The 18,860-nt window shown below is 42.8% G+C and overlaps 1 protein-coding gene and 1 pseudogene across 1 annotated transcript in view; both read right to left on the reverse strand.

Annotated features, from left to right (window-relative positions):
• Nucleotides 1-2,696, reverse strand: part of PLCXD2 (phosphatidylinositol specific phospholipase C X domain containing 2) — a 44,096-nt gene extending 41,400 nt beyond the window's left edge. The window contains exon 1 of the mRNA XM_024735419.1: nt 2,537-2,696. Within this exon, the coding sequence (XP_024591187.1) occupies nt 2,537-2,696 (160 nt within the window). The remainder of the gene's footprint in view (nt 1-2,536) is intronic.
• A 7,125-nt stretch (nt 2,697-9,821) lies between these two features.
• LOC112393212 (RNA-binding protein with serine-rich domain 1-like) lies at nt 9,822-11,462 on the reverse strand (annotated as a pseudogene).
• Nucleotides 11,463-18,860: the final 7,398 nt, after the last annotated feature.

The following is an 18,860-nucleotide window of genomic DNA, read 5'->3' on the forward strand; positions in this document are numbered from 1 at the left end:
TATATATATGGATATATATATATACATATATGAAAATTATATATTTATATTACAGATATATAATATGTACACACATCTGTGTGTGTATCTAGCTAGATAGTGATTTATAATTGCTCAGGCAAAAACCACCTTGTTTTAAAAATTCTTTCATTTGCTGCAGAGGATAGACTGTGAAAACTGGTTTTCAGTTAGAGAATTCTCCCTCCTCCCCCCAGCTGCTCTGCACTTCCCAAGGCCTCCTTAGGGGCACAGGGACAGTGAGTGGGTTTTGGAGCCAGCTACATAGGGGCTTAAATATTAGTTCTGCTGTTTACTACTTGTGTGATCTTGAGAAAATTACTTAACCTCTCTGGACAATAATTTTCTTATTTCTAAAATGAGGGTGTTCCTACCCATCTTGGAGGTGTAAGGATTTGAGGTAATGTATGCCAGTGGGTGCTGCGTGGGACTGCTCAGGAAATAATAGCTATTATGATGAAGGTGATGATGACGGGGAAGAGGAAGAGGGAGCAACATGGTGGCCTCCACTTCCTGAATGCTGTCTGTATTTCAGAACCTCTCAGTAAGTCTTGGCAGAACTCGACTGCCAGTCCTTAGCCGGGGAATATTCAGCTTGAAGTAGGGAAGGGAGAGCCAGTGGTGAGGCAGGGGTGCAGGGGTGGGGGAGGAGGGGGCATGGCTGGCACTTAATATGTGATTTTCCTGTCTTGAGCTATATATATATATATTTATATATATATACACACATACACTCATGTTCCTTCCGCTGCTGGGAATAAGGCATTCATAGCAATGAGTGCCATATCTTTTGAGGAGTCAAGGACTTTTTTTTTTTTTGCTGAGAAGGACTGGACTTCACAAAGCAGGGTGAACAAATTCCTGTGTTCCCACGGTGGCTAACCACAGAATTTCCAGCAGGCCCCACTATCGACAAACTCTGGCAATTCTAGTAACCGGGAGATACCCTATAGATTGCAGAACAAACGCCCAGCTCCTTTCTGGAGTCATGGGGTCAGAGTGCACAGCCACACCATGGGCAGAGCTGCTGCTGTGGTTTGAACTGTCCAAAGTACAACAGGAAGGAGGAAGCCCCAGCCTACCCAGACGTGCCCCAGTGATAGAGCCATTTAGTGCCTGCCTAAGATGCCATTCTGTTTGCAAACACATACTATTTGCTGTAGCACCTGACAAAACAATTCCATCAGAAAGACGTATGACTCATGTTAAAAGATGCCTGTGCAACATTTCAGCGATGACTCCACAGGCGTCAATTAAACATGGAAAAGACCTGTTCTGAAGCATGACCATATGGCATTTCCCAAGGAGCTGTAGTCAATGGCTGATAAAACACAAGTGATCATACCTATAAAGAGATTTAGCAACCTTCTCCTTGCTCAAAAGCAACAAGAGCCCATGAGGACAATGAACCTGGAACCTCCAAAAGAAGAGGCGACTAAGGAAAGGCTGCATCTGAAGCCAGCATGGCTCTTCCTCATGCATAGAAAGCAAAGACCCGGGGTTGCGTGAGGTCGTCTTGTCTGCCACCAAAAAGCAGACTGATCCCAGGGATGGCTGGGAGTTTTTCTGGTAGTCTAGGGGTGAAGTCAATTGTTATGGCTACAGGTGAGAGAAAGGACTGGCAGTGGTCCATTCCCCTGCTCCTGGGAGTGCTCGCCAAGCATCAGAATCTAGGACTTTGCCCAGCACATGAGACCAAGTTCACTGTAGTCCAAACCTCCTTCCCTAGAAACCAAGCTTTAACCAGCTTTTGAATGGAAGGAAGAGGACACACTTAACAAATCTAATGAGAGTGATGTCACAGTACAAAAGCCCCAGGAGAGAGGGAGTGGCTGGTGCAGAAGTGCTTTTCAAGGCTTTGGTTCTAGATCAGCCAGGCAGACACCTGTATATATATATATAGACAAAGCTTCAAACACCGCCACCTCATCACACCTAATGCCTGCTTGTGATGAGCACCTGCATTCTCAATTTCTGTCTTTTCCAACAACAATAATATGTATCTTTATACTCAGTCCTAGTTCTGAACCTCTTCTTAAATGCTAATCTGTTTCTTGTTTCTCTGCTATGAAAAGTCAAATAAATGAGAAAGGAAATACTTTACAGTGTTAATGTTGATCCAGATCTACAACTGTTAATGACTTTTTACTCATTACCCTTGATCTCTCCTTTTAATTTTGAGTGATTCAAGAAACGCACCCCTCACATACCCTGGCCCCAACATTAAGAAGGTAATGTTCTTAGAGTCAGTCTATTAAGTAAAAACAAAACAAAAAGACCCAAACAAACAAAAAATGGCGCTTCCATTCTCGAGTCCCTTTTGCCAATGATGCAGCGTACTTAAATCTCTTTACAGCAGCTGCTTCAGTGTTAAGTTTTTAGTTAGAAATAAGAAAGAGGTTTAGTTAAGGTCACTGACAATTATTTTCTCAGCACAATAGAAAAGCAGCCCAACCCATTAAAAACACTAAAATGGCAGAAGCAAACACAGTGGGAACAAGTAAGAATAGAAGAATACCTGGGATTGCCAGATTGGAAAGGGGGACGTTGTGGAGGAGAGGAGGGAGCGAGGCCATCCAGTCAGCATTGCAGACCTCCAATGTCTTTGTCCCGCTGGGACTGGGGGAGCAGATGGTCCCCATCCTGAGTTTCCTCCTTACCTTCCTAACTGCTAGCATCCCTTTCTATCAGTCAACTGTCAGGCTCAGCCCAGTGCCACTCACTCAGCGATCATAATTGCCCGGGCTCTCTAACACTTCAGGGCCACCTTTGTCACACCAGTCTTGCCAAAAGGCCTTTCTGCCGGGGTAGACGGGGCAAAGACGTGGTTCCCTAGCCCCCAGCACCTGCAGTCCGCACCCTCTCCGGCCCAGCCGCTGTTCCCTTAATCTGCTTAGACTCGGCTCCGTTAAACTTCTTACGTTCCCCCTCTGGAGCCAGGGAAAGGTAGGCCCCTCGAGATAAATCTTACAGAAACTGAACGTCCTAGGAGCAGCCACGCCCAGAGCCACTCACACTACAGGTACCCACACGGCAGAAAGATACGCCGGTGGGTCTACATACACGTGAGCGCCCGGACGCACCATCTTCAGCCTGATTTACGCTTTTATGTCTGTCACTGGGCTGGCACATAAGCTGGGCCTGCCTGCTCTCCCTCCACCGGCTCCTCGCACAGGTTCCGCTGCCCTGTGGCTTCCAGAAGGCGCTCAGAAGTGTAACGCAGAAGGCGCTCAGAAGTGTAACCTGCGGCGCCCGGACTCCCGGCGGCCCCGCCCCACACTGCCGGGCAGATTTGCCGGGAGACGCGGCTCGTGATTGGCCGCTGGCGGAGAGCGCTCCGATTGGCCCGCGCCCTCTGAGCGGCGCCCACCCCTCCGCTGCCCGGCCTCCCTTGCTCTGTTACTCCGGCCTTCAAATGTGTAGACGGCCGCCGCTGCAGCCTGCACGCTTGGACCAGTCAGGTCTTGGATCGGACAGGTCTTTCCACGGGCCTTTCACGCTGTCAGCACTCAGAGGTTAAATGCAGCCATACGATTCCTTCCTTCTTTCCCCTACACACACACACACACACACACACACACACACACAATGACAATTACACAGAGAGTATTACATTTTCAATAAACCACATAGGCAGCAGAAATATGAGCGGTAAAGAGGCTGAGAGGCTGAGAAAGGTGCAGTATATCATATTTGGACGACAACATCAAGGGCGGTTTGTGTTTCAGCCATTACCTAATTAAGATTCTCGTACACACCACTTCTTCCCATTTTACAGAGAAGGAAATAATGATACTTTGCAATTTTATTGTCTGTTGTTTGGAACCTTTTTCCAAATTCTTTGTCCCATTTGCTCTTCAGAGTATCCCTATAAGGCAGGGGGGGTTGGTGGTATGACCCCCTTTTCATAGACAAAATCAAAGTTTGGCGGCCTTGTGGGAGCAGTTCATGTGGTGGCACTATTTGGAAATCCCATTTTGGAATGAGATCCTCGAGCCCTGAGGCTTGTAGGCATAGAAACCCATTTCTCTGCTTTCTGCAGTGTTCCCTGCGCTTTCAAATGGTCCCTTTCCACGGTGTAAACTATAGGGTCTTTAATGATAAGAGAATTTTGCACACGGATAATCACAGGAACACCTTGGCAAACAGGCAAATCAAGAAAAACACCCTGACCTTGACGGTGGGGTCCTGGAGGGCTTCAGGCCAGGCAGCGCCTCAGTGACTTAGGAGGGCTTACGGGAAAAGGAAGGAGCAGCCTGTGTGCCAAGAGAAGACTGACGGCTCGTGTACAGACAGACCCGCAGGTCCGCTGATACTGTCACCGAATGGCCCCCGCCTCATCTCCAAGGTAAGTACACAGCAGCAATGCAGCTACTTTTCTATACACATAACTGCTGTTGCATAGTGCCCTCTTTTGACATTTTATTAAATTTCCTCTTCTGGGCTATTATTAACATTCATTTAAGCCTGCTTTTTCAGCCTTTTGAGCTGTGTGATTTTACCAAAAGTTGTGTTTGTTTGTTTCCTGGAGGAGTATGCCTTGGTTAATAAAAAGAACGTCTGCACTATTTATCATATAGCTTCTGATTCTTAAAGAGCACTACAGTGTAGTGCTGTACATATTGGGAATATGTCACCTAGCTGTTTTGTTCAATGAAATGCCACCCGCCCCCCAATCACACTATAGATTTACTTTTGAAATGTCACCTTTCTGGGCTTCCCTTGAACTTAAAAAAAAATTTTTTTTTAATCTCAACATAAAATTTTATGAAAGCTGCCTAAGGCAAACAAAAAGTGTTCTTTAAGCTTTACTGTGGAATGTCAATTTCAGTGACTTTTTTTTCTTATTTTTCAGCTCTTAATGGAAGGAAGGCACAGAATAAGAAAGCATTAAACATTAGACTTAGAGTCATCATTGTGTGAGAACTTGAAAACAAGAGAAGTGGAACGAGTTCACAGTGAGACGTTTTGCACACCTGACAGCTTTCAGTCAAAACTACTTGGTTTGTCTAAGAAAACATTTCAAAAGAAGGCAGCACGCTCTCCATATATTCTTGAGTCAGTCCTGGAAGAAATTTTTCAAGTGAAAACACAGCCTCTAGTGCAGTACTTGGCATATAGCAGGTGTTCTATAAATATCTGTTAGAAGGAGGGAGATGCTTGGTAAAACATGCTCTGCTGGGTTCTAGGTAGTACCTTAGAGCAGTGCTTTCTAACCTTTAATGTGCAAAGCAACCATATTCTGATTGAGTTCGTCTGAGATGGGCCTGAGACTCTGCATTTCTATCAAGATTCTAGCTGACGCTGATGCTCCTGGTTCAGACCACACCTTGAGTAGCAAGCCCTTAGGAAATAGCTCACGTTTGCTAGGTGGGAACGTGTACTGTGTTTTCACTCACCTTTCCAAGGTTTTATAATATTTTTATATCACTTTTATAATGAAAAAATAAATTTGCATTAAAATCCCAGCTAAGAATTTCTAAGTATTAGAGAATAATTTTTCTGTCACATAATGTAATGGAAACCAAATTATGAGTGGGATGTTTATACTATGCCACAATTGCTTTGGGAAAACCATATAATTTTAAAATAAAAATTAATATTTACAATTTGGGTAGTTAATATTTTCTTACATACTGTCTTATGAAATTTATCAGAGAGGAAACTAAATTAATAGAAGGACTGAAATTTTAAAACAAGTCAATTTTAATTAGCAATTACCACCAAGGGAGTGCTTATCATGTACAAATCATTTTGATAGGTGCTAGGAATGGAAGAAAAGTTAAATAAAAGTTGGTAACTGATGAACCCCAGATGATATATAGTCCAGGAGAAAAGAGAATCAAATATGTGAATTACAAAATGTAACATGAGGCTGAATGAAGGGATAATAGAGGTACATGTGGAGGACAATAAAGAAGTATATATTTGATGGGGGAAGGGCCACAGGATGCATTATTAGAGGAGGTGACATTCAAGCCAGGTCCGGAATTCTGAGAAAAGTTTCTGCAAGTGGAAGGTGGGTGGAGGGTTTTGGCATGGGAAAGAGATTGTGTAGCTGAGAAAATGTAAGCAAAGCTATGACAATGAATGCGAGATGTGAGAAGCAGAAAACACACAAGAGTGGCAGCACGTGGGATATGTGGGAAATACCACTCATTTACTCTCACTGAACCATCACAAGAGCCCAGTGAGTTAGCTACTATTCCTATCCCCATTTTACAAAGGACACTGAAGCTTAGAGGCTACATAACTCTGCCCATAGCTAGTTAGTGGCAGAGCTGTGACTCCAGTCTCTTGATCATTGTGCCAGTGGCTTCTCATTATATGTTACCCATTATTTTTGTAAACCTGGTAAAGGATGTTTATGACCAAAGTACATTAAAGAGTTTGGACATTTTTTTCCCTATGGATAAAAGGGGCCATTGCAGATTTTTGAGAAGGGGAGTAAAATGATTGACATTGTATTTTAGGAAGACAACTCCGGCATAATGAAGAATTGTTGGAGAAATACAACAATTTCAGGTAGATCATTGAAATCGGTTATCTAAGCAGGAAAAAAGTGAGAAAGCATGCAGAAGCTCTGGCACACAGAGACTCAATGCATGGCCTTCTAAGCTATGGTGCTTGCCTCTTCGTTCCCACTTCTTATCTCCAAGGATCTATGACTCTAGGGCCCGAGTGGACAGCCTGACTGTCTCTGGAATTATTTTCATCACTTGAAAGTCTCACCAAATTGTTCATCCATTTGTATTATATGCAACCAAACCTGTTTCTATGAGTACATCTACAAATTTTGTTTTCCTTTCTGGAAATGTTTTTCTCCATTACTTGATCAAGGACCCTATTGAATTCCTGAAGAGGTGACTGCTTTACCCTTTCTTGGAGGCTACATTATATTCTGGAAATTTTTAAGATCATTCATTTTCTTCGGAATCATTTCATAAATGAGTACTGATGGTCCCAGAGCAAGTCCCTAAACAGCTTTCCATCTGGACATGTCTGGTTGGCAGGGCAAGATGGCCTGGATTTCGCTTGACTGAAGGCACCCTCAAAGCTTCAGAGGAAATGCACTGACTTAATGAGACTGTGGCTGGGCTGTCTCTGGCTCCACACCTAGGACCCTGTGCTGACTTCCCTCCCAATCTGTGTGCTAGATGGGAAAGGAATAGACCTTGAATAGCATTAGAACCAGACACGTGTTTGTTCCAGGGACATTGCCTGAAGATGAGAGAGTTTGTACGATGTTTTGATTTCCATAGCGATGTCCCATTCACAATTTTTTTCCTGGCTGGAGGGTGTGGGGAGGGTGAGGAACTGAACTGAGGAGCCAGATAAATGAAAGATGAGATGGGAGTGTAAGCCTGCTTTGTTTTGTGCCTCATGAGAGCAGAGTTTATCTCTACTCATTCCCAACCTCCTTTTCCCAATTCAAGCCCCCCAAACTATGTGATAAAGGATCAGAGTAGAATGAGGAAATGTCACCAATATGGGTGGTGCTGGGAAACACGATGATAGCAGCAACAACTACCCTGAGGAAGAGTGACATCACTGGAGCAGCTCGGACTATTCAGGAGCCTCCCTGGAAAGGGAGGTCACCAAGCATAATGCCTTGTGAACACATATGATATACCTCAGACATTTCTGACATCAGGAATGAGTCAGGAGCTGGGGGTCAGTTATTTTATGGATTAGGGCTAGAGCCAGGGACCACATGGTTGTGACCCAGACCCTGATCATACCCAGGTGAGTGTCTTTAAGAACCTGAGTAAGAAAACAGCAGCAGGGCTTCCCTGGTGGCGCAGTGGTTGAGAGTCCGCCTGCCGATGCAGGGGACGCGGGTTTGTGCCCCAGTCCGGGAGGATCCCACATGCCGCCCGTGAGCCATGGCCGCTGAATATGTGGCATCACCTCATGCCCACCCAGCATTTGTGGCCCACAACCGGGATTCTGTCATGAAACAAGAGTGAATGTAGCAGTAACAGCCCTAAGATTGTTCCTACAGATGTGAAAGCTTGGTGATCAGGAAGATCCTCGGAGCTTCTCTGCCTTTTATAGCTATTAGACATCAAGTGTTTCTGGTATATTTAAAGATTTCCTTTAACAACACAGTGTTGCTATAAAACTTTTGAGAGAAGCTAATAACAAGTGATGATTGTAAAATTAGTTTAATGTACATTTATTCCTTCTAGCACACCATATTCCTGCACCCTCTTCTATTCCCCCTTCCCACCCACCCCTTTCACCAAAAAAAGGTAACTGAGAGAAGCTCCAGGCCTTTATTCTTCCAGCTAGTCAGCTGCAAAGTGCCTGATTTAATATGTTATGGAGCCACCTTCTGGTAGTAAAGGCACACTTCACACACACAGTAAGTACGTTTCCCTTCCTTTACCCTAAAAAAAAAGTTTCCACATCACCATCACCAATAGGAACAGCTGGGAGCTTATGTAAATACAGACTCCTGGGTCACACTCCAACCCTACTGAATCAGATCCCCCGGGGGTGGCATCTTTCTTCTGTCTTTTAAAAAAAAGCTCCCCGAGGGATTTGTATGTCCCACATGCTTTAGATCAAGACCTTGAAATGTCAATCAATTTCTCTTAAAAAAAAAAAAAAAAAGAATAGGTAGAATGACAGTTCTTATCCATGTTGTGTATAAGTTTAAGCAATCAGAGAAAAATATTTCCATTTAACCGGCAAGAACACAGAACTGCTCTCTTTACTTACCCCACCCCAAGGTTCTTGGAATTATGAGAGTGATATCAGCTGTCAGGAGAACTGTATGTACTAGCATATATCTTCATAATTACTTGACCTTCCACCACAATTAGAATGACCTCTGTACATTTGTTATTCATTTAGCAAATAATGACCTGATTCTGCATTTTGGGTTGCTGAAACCAGTTGGAAATACCATGTTGCCACATCACCCAAGCAGTAAATAGCACGTTAATTGAGAGCAGATATTGTCATTCTTTCCCAACTTTATTATTAAAATTACAAGTTTGCGGAAACAACTTCCACCAACACAAATAATTCTTTTTTTTTGCACTCTAATCCTAGGTTTATTCAACACAATTCTTTTCTCTACACAACAAAGTACAAACACAATATTATCTAAAATGCTACAAAGTTACAAAACTCAAAACAGAAAAGGTATAGTACTGACTGCACAATAAAAGCCAAAAAAGCAATGTACACGTTGCCAAAGTAACCTGCACGACCACCATGAATACCAACACAACGGGGGGTTCTGTGATGACCCGACAGAGCTGGCTCTCAACTTAACCAGTTTCAGAGAGAAAGGGAGGCGTGGGTTTGTCTGTGTGTGTGTGTACGCACATGAATACACGTGAAAAGAACCATTTTGGGTATTTGGCCCTAGAGGTCAGAAGAGGACTCGAGCGGGGGAGCAGGGCCAGGCTAGCAGGAATGGCAGCTGCGTAAAAGCACACCGTTTCCTGTGGGACCCCGAGGCCAACAGGTTAGGGCACGACCAGCCCACCAGATGGGCCCCACGTCATCTGTGGAATGGGAAAATATGCTCCCAGGCTGGGGCTGTACCACCGCCTGGAGGCCCCTGCTCATCCCTGCTGGCTCTGCCACTAAACTGACTCTCAGGAACTAGAAATGCGGAAGCTTTCTAGCCAGAAAACTGGAGGGCATCATTATAAGCACGGCCCCAAACCAACAACACTCCTGCAGCCGGAACTCTGCCACCAGAGGAAATGTAGCAATTACTGCCTTCACCTTCGAAGCCTGCCTCTGAGTGAGGGATTTCTTTCCTACCGATCCTCCATCTGCTAGAAAAGTGACAAAAGTGAGTTGGATGGGATAAAAGTCACAGGGCAGAGCTTCGGTGGCCCTGCTTATCGGGAGGAGTTGGAGCTGGAGGGGCTCCTGTGGCGGCGGCGGCCAGGGAGGCGGGATCGCTGGCGCACAGGGGACCTGCGCCGAGGGACACGTGACCTTCTCCTCATCCGTGGGGGTGACCTGTGCCCCCTTATCTTTAGAGCGATCCTTGGACTTCTCATCAGAGTGGTCTTTGCGTTTGGAGGCGGTGGCAGCATTCTCCTGGGAGGGCTGAATCACCTGGCGGGTGGCAGAGGCCAGGTGGCCAGCACAGCAGGGGCAGTGATCTCCTGGCCATCGATCTGTCCTCCGTCCATGTGCTTCAGCGCCTTCTCGGCCTCATCTGGATTCTCAAACTCCACATATGCATAGCATTTAGACAGATGTGGGTGCATCCTTTCTACAGGCATGTCAATCATTTTAATTTTCCCATAGGTGGAGAGTATCTCCATGATATGATCCTTGGTCACATACCTGGTGAGCCTTCCAATGTGCACTTTGGTGGGTTTAGGGGAAGGGCTCCGCCTTTTCCTTTCCTTTTCATCTCTTTTGGGTGGTTTGGATTTGGAGCGGGAACGCCGCCTGTTGTCATGCCTGCGCCCAGAAGGACTCGGAAAGCCAGAGGAGCTGCTGGAGCTGGAGCTGCGGGATGTGCTGGAACTTCATGAGTGGCTCGAGGCTGAAGATGAGCTGGAGCCGCTGCTGGAGCCCGTGCTGGTGCTGGAGCCTGAGCTGGAGGTAGAGCTGGACCGAGACCTCGTGCTGCTGCTACCACTGGAAGCGCTGCGTCTCTTTCGAGTTTTATCCCTGCCACGATCCTTCTTGCTTGACTCCTTGGTGGCCCCCTTATCTTTAGAGCGATCCTTGGACTTCTCATCAGAGCGGTCTTTGCGTTTGGTAGGAGAAGGAGCCACCTTCCCGCCGCCGCAACCTCCTCCCGCTCCTGATTCTTTTTTAAAAAACAAAGGAAGTAAATTTCAAAGTAAATAAAAATAATGAATCGTTAGTGTTTTTCCCTTATCCGCTCTCTCAATGTTAGGTTACAGTCAAAACGCTTAGTATGTTTCTTGGACTGTCGAGGATTTGGTTTCAAAGAGTTCTGATCTGCTTAAGTCTCTGCAGCTAAGTCCCCACCTCAGCCACATGTCTTGCTGCACCCTTCCTAAACTCTGCCCACAGCTCCTGCTTCCTTTTAGTAGCAAAACTAGAGAAAGTAAAGTTTATCCCACACGTCCTTCTGTTTCAGCCCAGTATAAGGAAGAATGTTCTAGAAGTCCGAGTTAGGCATAATAATGAAGTAGGGAGGAAATGAGTCCCTATGACTGGAAGCATCCAAGCTGAGTTTGGTAACAATAAGACAGTAAGGTGCTGGAAGCTTCGATGAAAGACTGAACTATGTAGCTTTACGGTCTTTCCAGCCATTTTCTGTTTTTTCCCTCCACCAGCTATAAAACCGTATCTTTACACACTGAAGCCATTCCTTCCTCTCCTCTTTATTACACTGATTTACTCAAATCTTTGACTTCTTTTGATGGGCCTGGGATTACGGGAGCATCTTTTCTATAAATATGGAACTGATATTCTAAAATCATGCTGCTACCAACAAAAACTTGAGTTTGGTTTCAGGAGTAGTTTTCTAATAAAGCCTTTATATTGATTATACACTGTAGCCTCTGGGACAGCTCAAAATTTTCTCTACCCCCCTCCCCACGTTCAGCACCCAGGATGAGATGCTCCGACCTCAGGAAGCTAGTCTCAGAAAGCACTTAGTGGAGTTCTCAGCATGGGGAGCGTGAATGGCCAAGATGGGAGTCACTTTGGTGCCTCCAACACCTCCACGGTGGTAGGACTGGTGTGTGTGTGGTCCTAGGGCAGAACTCCCCAAATCTCCACCTGAGATGCCCTAACCCTGGAGAAGGGTAAATTCACACTGCCCAGAGCCCCATATGGCAAGCACTTATCCTGGCATTTCTTTCAAGTCGCATTTTTTTTTTCTCACAAATTCATTTAAATTTTGTTGTATATACAGACAGCTCATACAACTCAATAACAAAAAAACCCAACCCAATCAAAAGGTGGGCAGAAGACCTAAGAAGACATTCATCCAAAAAAAGACATACAGATGACCAATAGGCACATGAAAAGATGCTCAACATTGCTAATTACTAGGGAAATGCAAGTCAAAACTACAGTGAGGTACCACCCCACACTGGTCAAAATGGTCATCAAAAAAAAAGTCTACAAATAACTAATGCTAGAGAGGGTGTGGAGGAAAGGGAACCCTCCTACACTATTGGGGGGAATGTAAGTTGGTGCAGCCACTATGGAAAACAGTATGGAGATTCCTCAAAAAACTAAAAATAGAGTTGCCATATGATCCAGCAATCCCACTCCTGGGCATATATCTGGAAAAAAACACAATTTGAAAAGATACATGCACCCCAGTGTTCACTGCAGCACTATTTACAATAGCCAAGACATGGAAGCAGACTAAATGCCACTGACAGATGAATGGATAAAGAAGATGTGGTACACATATACAGTGGAATATTACTCAGCCATAAAAATGAGTGAAATAATGCCATTTGCAGCAGCATGGATGGACCTAGAGATTATTACACTAAGTGAAGTAAGTCAGAAAGAGAATTACAAATACCACTTGATATCACTTATATATGGAATCTAAAATATGATACAGATGAACTTATTTATGAAACAGAAACAGACTCAGAGAACAGACTTGTGGTTGAGGGCATTCCAGTCAACAGAGGAGTTCACAGCCTGCATTTCCTTAACTGCAAGTTTTGATTTGACCATTACACCAAAGCAACATAACAGACTAAAAAGTTTGGTCTCAGTAATATAGCATATCTTCAGATTAAGTATTTATTGAATAAATACACATTGCTCAAGCTGTTTACTAAAAATTTGGAGAGTTGAATAAAGTTCTCTAGGAGAAGAAGGGGAAGTGATTGCTGAGTCTTCTGCCCCCCACTCTTCCTGGGGAGTCCCCAGTAGGAAGGCTGACCCGGAGCTTGCATCCACCACTGCCCTGTGTGCGGGATCTTGCCCCAGGGACTGCGTTAAATGTGAACTGTTTCCACAATTTCTACTAATGTGTCAACAGAAAACACTGCCGAATGGTTTGAGTAGGAGCTGCAGTTTCTTTCTTGGGTGAATTCTGGAGAGACAGCTTAGTCTCTTTCGATATAAAATAGTTTAATGCTGAGAGGAAAAGTTTGCCCTGGAGTTTTGGGGAAATCTAAGGGCTCTCTTCATTTCCTTAAGAAAGAAAAATTGATTGAAGTTTTGATGGATCCCAGCCAGTACCTAAGGCAGAATAATTGAGACCCAGAAATGAAACGAAAACAGTGAACTTGCAGGATTAATCCTCATTTATTTTCGCCTGAACTTTGAGATTAAATAACACTCAGGGACAGAGAAAGAAAACTCTTCCAAATAAATAGATCTTTGCACCTTGTCATACTAAGGGCTGCAATGTTTAAGAAAATAGGCTGGTTTTGAGTCAATTAAGCAATATTTACTAGGGTCTTACTTAAGTACTTTTTTCCCTTAAACTTTCTATTTGGAAATAATTTCAAACTTTGAAAAAGTTTGCAAAAAGAAAAAGAGTAAAGGGCTTCCCTGGTGGCGCAGTGGTTGAGAGTCCGCCTGCCAGTGCAGGGGACACAGGTTTGTGCCCCGGTCTGGGAGGATCCCACATGCCGCGGAGTGGCTGGGCCCGTGAGCCATGGCCGCTGAGCCTGCGTGTCCAGAGCCTGTGCTCCGCAACGAGAGAGGCCACAACAGTGAGAGGCCCGCGTACCGCAAAAGAAAAAAAGAGTAAAAAAAACCTCCACATATTGCCTTTACCTAGATTCATCTATTGTTAACATTTTTATCATCTGCTTTTCTCACTCTCTGCATGTATACGTACACATGCATGCATGTATCTATGTGTGTACATGTATTACATATACATGTGCACATACCCACTAGGAGTAAGTTATGTATACATCTTGGCCATTTACCTTAAATACTTCAGTGTGGAATTCCTACGAATAGGAATATTCTCTTACTTAACCACAGCAGAGTTATCGATACTTCTTTATCTAGTCTTCTGCCCCTATTCTAGTTTTGTCAGCCCATCTGACAAATGTCAGATCTGATTTGCCAGATTTCCTTTGTAGCTTTAATCCCCCTCCAGTAAAGGATCCAGTCTAGAGCAAGATAGTGCAATTAACTGCCATGTCTTTTTAGCTTTCTTTAATATGGAAGATTTTTTTTTTTTTTTTGCCTTTAGACATTCCTTATTTTGTCTATTTGATGTTGCTTTGTGACTGGATTCAGTTTATTCATTCTCTGCCTTAATACTGCAAAGGGAATATTGTGTCCTTCCGAGGGTATCACATCTGATGGAGCAGGCTGTCCATTTGTCCCTCACAGATGTTAATTTTGACCACTTGGTCGAGTTGTCTAATTTCTCCACTATATAATTACTGCTGCTTTTTACCCCCTTGTAACTAATAAGCATACTTCAGGGAGACCATTAGAGACCATGCAAATATCCTGATTGTCATCAAAGTTTCCTCCTTTTTTAGTATTTGTTGATGAATCTAGCCTGATTCAGTCTTTACTATAATGATTACAGAATGATGACTTTCCAACTCCAGCACTTCTGTATTTACCAGTCAGCTCCCAACATCCTACTGTACGCAAGAGCCCTCTCTTTTTCCTCCCTCCCTCCCTCCCTCCCTCCCTCCCTTCCTTCCTCCCTTCTCTCTCTCTCTCTCTCTTTCTCTCTCTCAATGTCTCTCTCTCTCTCCCTATGTATCTGTCATCTATTACCGGTACAGATTTATGAATTCTTACTTTTTTTCAATGGCTTCTAACTCATTAGTATACTTCATTATATTAGTGCTTAAACTGCCCTAGATTTAGCCAGTAGGAGACTTCAAGCTGATTCCTGCATCCTTCTGACATACTCCCAGCATTTTTTGGAATATGTTCTTATTTTCTGACATAACAAGATATTCCAACATCAGACATTTCTCTGCAAAGTTCTGATTCCTTTCAGCATGAAATTATATTAGTGAGCAAGATGCTCGTGCCAGTCGTGCTTATTGTTACTGGAATATCTTTGCTTCTTGGTCCATCCAAAAGACAGATCTGGGAAAAATAGGTATGTATATATACATACAACACACACACACACGATTGAAATTACCACCACCAATAGGGACAGATGGATATCATATTATATAAATTATATTTATATAAATATAATTTTTTCCTTATCTTTCCCTCTTTCTTACACAAAGGTAGCATATTATACACTCTTTGCACTTTGCTTTTTCCCCTTAACACTGTCTCCTGGAAATCACTCCATATAAGTCAATAGAGATTTTCTTCATTCTTGTTTTTACTGCTGTACAGTTTCCATTTTGTGTATTTAGTATAGTTTATTCAATCAATTTCCCAGGTTTGGACTTTAGTTTTTAGTACTTGGGAATTACAAATAATACTGCCAAGAAGAATCTTGTGCATATACAGTTTGATATTGTTGGAAGGGAGCTTCAGGGATATTGTTGGAAGGGAGCTTCAGGGCAAATTCCTGAAGAGGAATTGCTAAGTCAAAGGATAGACTAATATGTAGTTTTGTTTGATATTGTCAGTTCCTTTCCACAGTGGTTGTACCATTTTGCATTCCCTTCGGCAACATAGGAAAGTGCCTGTCTCCCCATAGCCTTGACAACAGAGCAAGCTGTCAGACTTCAAATTCTTGACAAGTGATTGGGGAAGAAATAATGTCTCAATGAATTTTAAATTTGCATTTCTTTTAATATGAATGAATTTGAAATTTTTTCAAGTGTTTAAGTGTTATTTTCAGATCTTTTTTGTGAATCACTGGTGTCATATCTTTGGCCCATTTTTCCACAGAATTTTTCAGCTTTTTTATCCTCAACATTTGTAAGTTTTTTATCAATTTGCAAATTCTTTATCACCCTTTATTCGTCATATATGTTGTGAATACTTTCACCTAGTTTATCACTTGCCTTTTCACTTTGCCTTTTTTTTTCCATGCAAATTGTTTTTATTTTTAAGTAGTCAGATTTATCCATCTTCCCTTTCATTACATCTGGATATATATATATGTATATATATATATATATGTATAGTTATAGTTGTAGTAATTGCCATTGTATGTATATAATTATAGTATAGTATATATTATGGCACATGTCTTTATGTATATATTCTATAGTATATGTGTGTATATATATAACTATATAGTTATAATATCTATACACTATAACAATAGTGTATATATGTATATAAATATAGTATAGCTATATATAAATAGATAGATATAGATATGCACACACATGTATATATGGAGCTAGGGAAATATCCCATTTTCTCGAGAGTTTTATTAGAAATGGGTGTTGAATTTTGCCAATGGCTTTTAAAGAATTTATGGAGATTAATCCTATACTTTTCCTCCTAAACTCTATTTATATGGTAAATTAATTTAAGAGATTTTTCTATTAGTAAGCCCTCCTTGCATTCCTGGTATAATCCTTAGGTAAGGTTTCAAGTTCCATCACTATGTCTTAGATGTCAAGGTCTCTACTGAAGTGCCTTTGCTCTATTGACGCCCTCTCTCTGAAGCCTTTTAAAAATATTTCTCACACTCTGTCCCCGAAATGATACCCTCTTCTTTATTCTTTTCACTTCTTTGTACATACTTTTATTTTCAGATGTATCACTCTGTACTGTATTTATTTGTTTAGAATCTGTTTCTCCCATTAAACTCTATACTCACTGAAGGCATGGAGTGATTCTAAGAACTTTTTTATATCAGTTTCTTGAGTGTGAACTCTACAGACCCTAAACTGGCCATTCAAAAGAGGTACACAGGGGACTTCCCTGGTGGTGCAGTGGTTAAGAATCTGCCTGCTAGTACAGGGGACACGGGTTCGATCCCTGTTCTGGGAAGATCCCACATGCTGCAGAGCAACTAAGCCCGTGCACCACAACTACTGAAGCCCGTGCGCCTAGAGCCAATGCTCCGCAACAAGAGAAGCCACGGCAATCAGAAGCCCACGCACAGCAACGAAGAGTAGCTTCTGCTTGCCGCAACTGGAGAAAGCCCACGCGCCGCAACAAAGACCAAATGCAGCCCCCCCCCCAAAAAAAAATGAGGTACTCAGGAGCAGTGTTTGTCACACTTTTTCATTAACTAGCAGCAGAAATTAAAATAAATTCCTATTTATAATTATGTCAGGTTCAGATCTATTCGGCATTAAATCATGTCCATTTGAATCAGGGCAATGGCTTTATGTACAAGAAAAATCCAATGCAACCCAATTACTTATGAGAGTGGAATTATGCTGATCCCAAACCAGTGGTACAAAAACGGTTCTACCACAGATAAAATTCTCAAATCCCCACTTCTCTTCCCATTCAGCATTATCGTGTATTTATGTCTTCACAAGAGAAAGTGCAGAATAGAGAGGTTAACATTTTTTTTAAATAGATTTTATTTTTTAAGATAATTTTAGGTTCACAGCAAAATTGAGTGGAAAATACAGAATTCCCATATTCCCCCTGCCCCACCCCACAGTCTCCCTCACTATCAACATCCTGTTCCAGAGCAGTATGTTTGTTACAATCAAGGAACCTACACAGACATATTATTATTACCTGAAGTCCAAACTTTACATTAAGTTTCACCCTTGATGTACCTTTCATGGGTTTTGATAAATGTATAATGGCACGAATCTGCCATTATGGTATAATCAGTACAGTTTCACATGTCTAAGAAATGTTAACTCTCTACGTGGTTCTCAGGTCCACCATCAACTTTCTCTTCACAATTCATGTAACTGTTTTTCCGTCCACTCCACCCTGCCTTCCCAGCACCTCTGAGTATCTTCTAGCAATAGCTGAATGGCTTTAACACTGTGATCAGTTTAGTTTGGTGGTATGACTTTTTTGGACGGTAAATGGGGAGTCGTCTGACAGAACTCAGGGCAAATGCAGGCACATTCCTGTGGTTTACCAAGGGTAGCTGGATGCGGCCCCCTCCACGTTCTCTTCTTTATGTTGTGATCTTGGGTTTGTTACTCTTCCCCCTTGTTTTCCTCAGTATCCTTCCTTACAATCACAATCTCACAGAGCCTTTGAGCTAACATGAGGGATCTGAGTGAGCAAACCAGATAAAGAACGTAACCGAGGTTAGGAGGGTACAAAGATGTCGGTTGGGGAGAAAAATTTAGATTCTATTGTTCTCATTCCTTTGTTAATTTGCACCCAGCTAATGTCTAGACCCATCACAGAAGCACTAGACAGGGTTTAAGGGTAATTTCAAAAGTGTTCCTTGGTCCCGACCTTGCCTAAGTTCATATTTGCTTGCTCTCTGGTTACATCTTCCTGGCTGGAGCCTGCAGCCTTGCTAGTAGTCACAGAATCCAGGAAAAAAAAACCCTTTGCCAGAGCTGAGAAATAAAATGTTCTGTTCCCACCACTTCACCATGTGTTTCTGACTGGAACTTCAGCTCATTTCTGCCAGTTAATGTCTTTTTCTCTCAAGAGGGTAACTTTCACTCACCATTTCAGCTGTCTCTGCTGGACACTCAAGCTTCAGCTGGTTGACATAGCCATGACTGCTGTTGTCAAAAACTCAGGCTATGTCTGTCATCCCTCAAAGAACAAAGTTTCTGTGTTTCTGCAGATTCAACCTTCAAGTTCAAGTTAAAGCCATTCTCCTAAATCAGGGTGCCAAGGGGGCTGCCTTCGAAAACCTCTCCCCTTCCTCAGAGCCTCTGAGACAATGTTCTTTCCACTATCTCTGGCCTTGGTTAGTTTCTTTAAACTTTCTTTCCAGCTTTTGATCTTGATTAGTTTCTTTTCTCTTTTCATTTCCTAGTCTTTTTTTTTTTTTTTTTTTTTTTTTTTTTTTTTTTTCCTTCCCCCCCCCGGGCTCA

The sequence above is a fragment of the Neophocaena asiaeorientalis genome, unplaced genomic scaffold (assembly GCF_003031525.2).
Source record: "Neophocaena asiaeorientalis asiaeorientalis breed wild unplaced genomic scaffold, Neophocaena_asiaeorientalis_V1.1 scaffold136, whole genome shotgun sequence".
Lineage (NCBI taxonomy): Eukaryota > Metazoa > Chordata > Mammalia > Artiodactyla > Phocoenidae > Neophocaena > Neophocaena asiaeorientalis.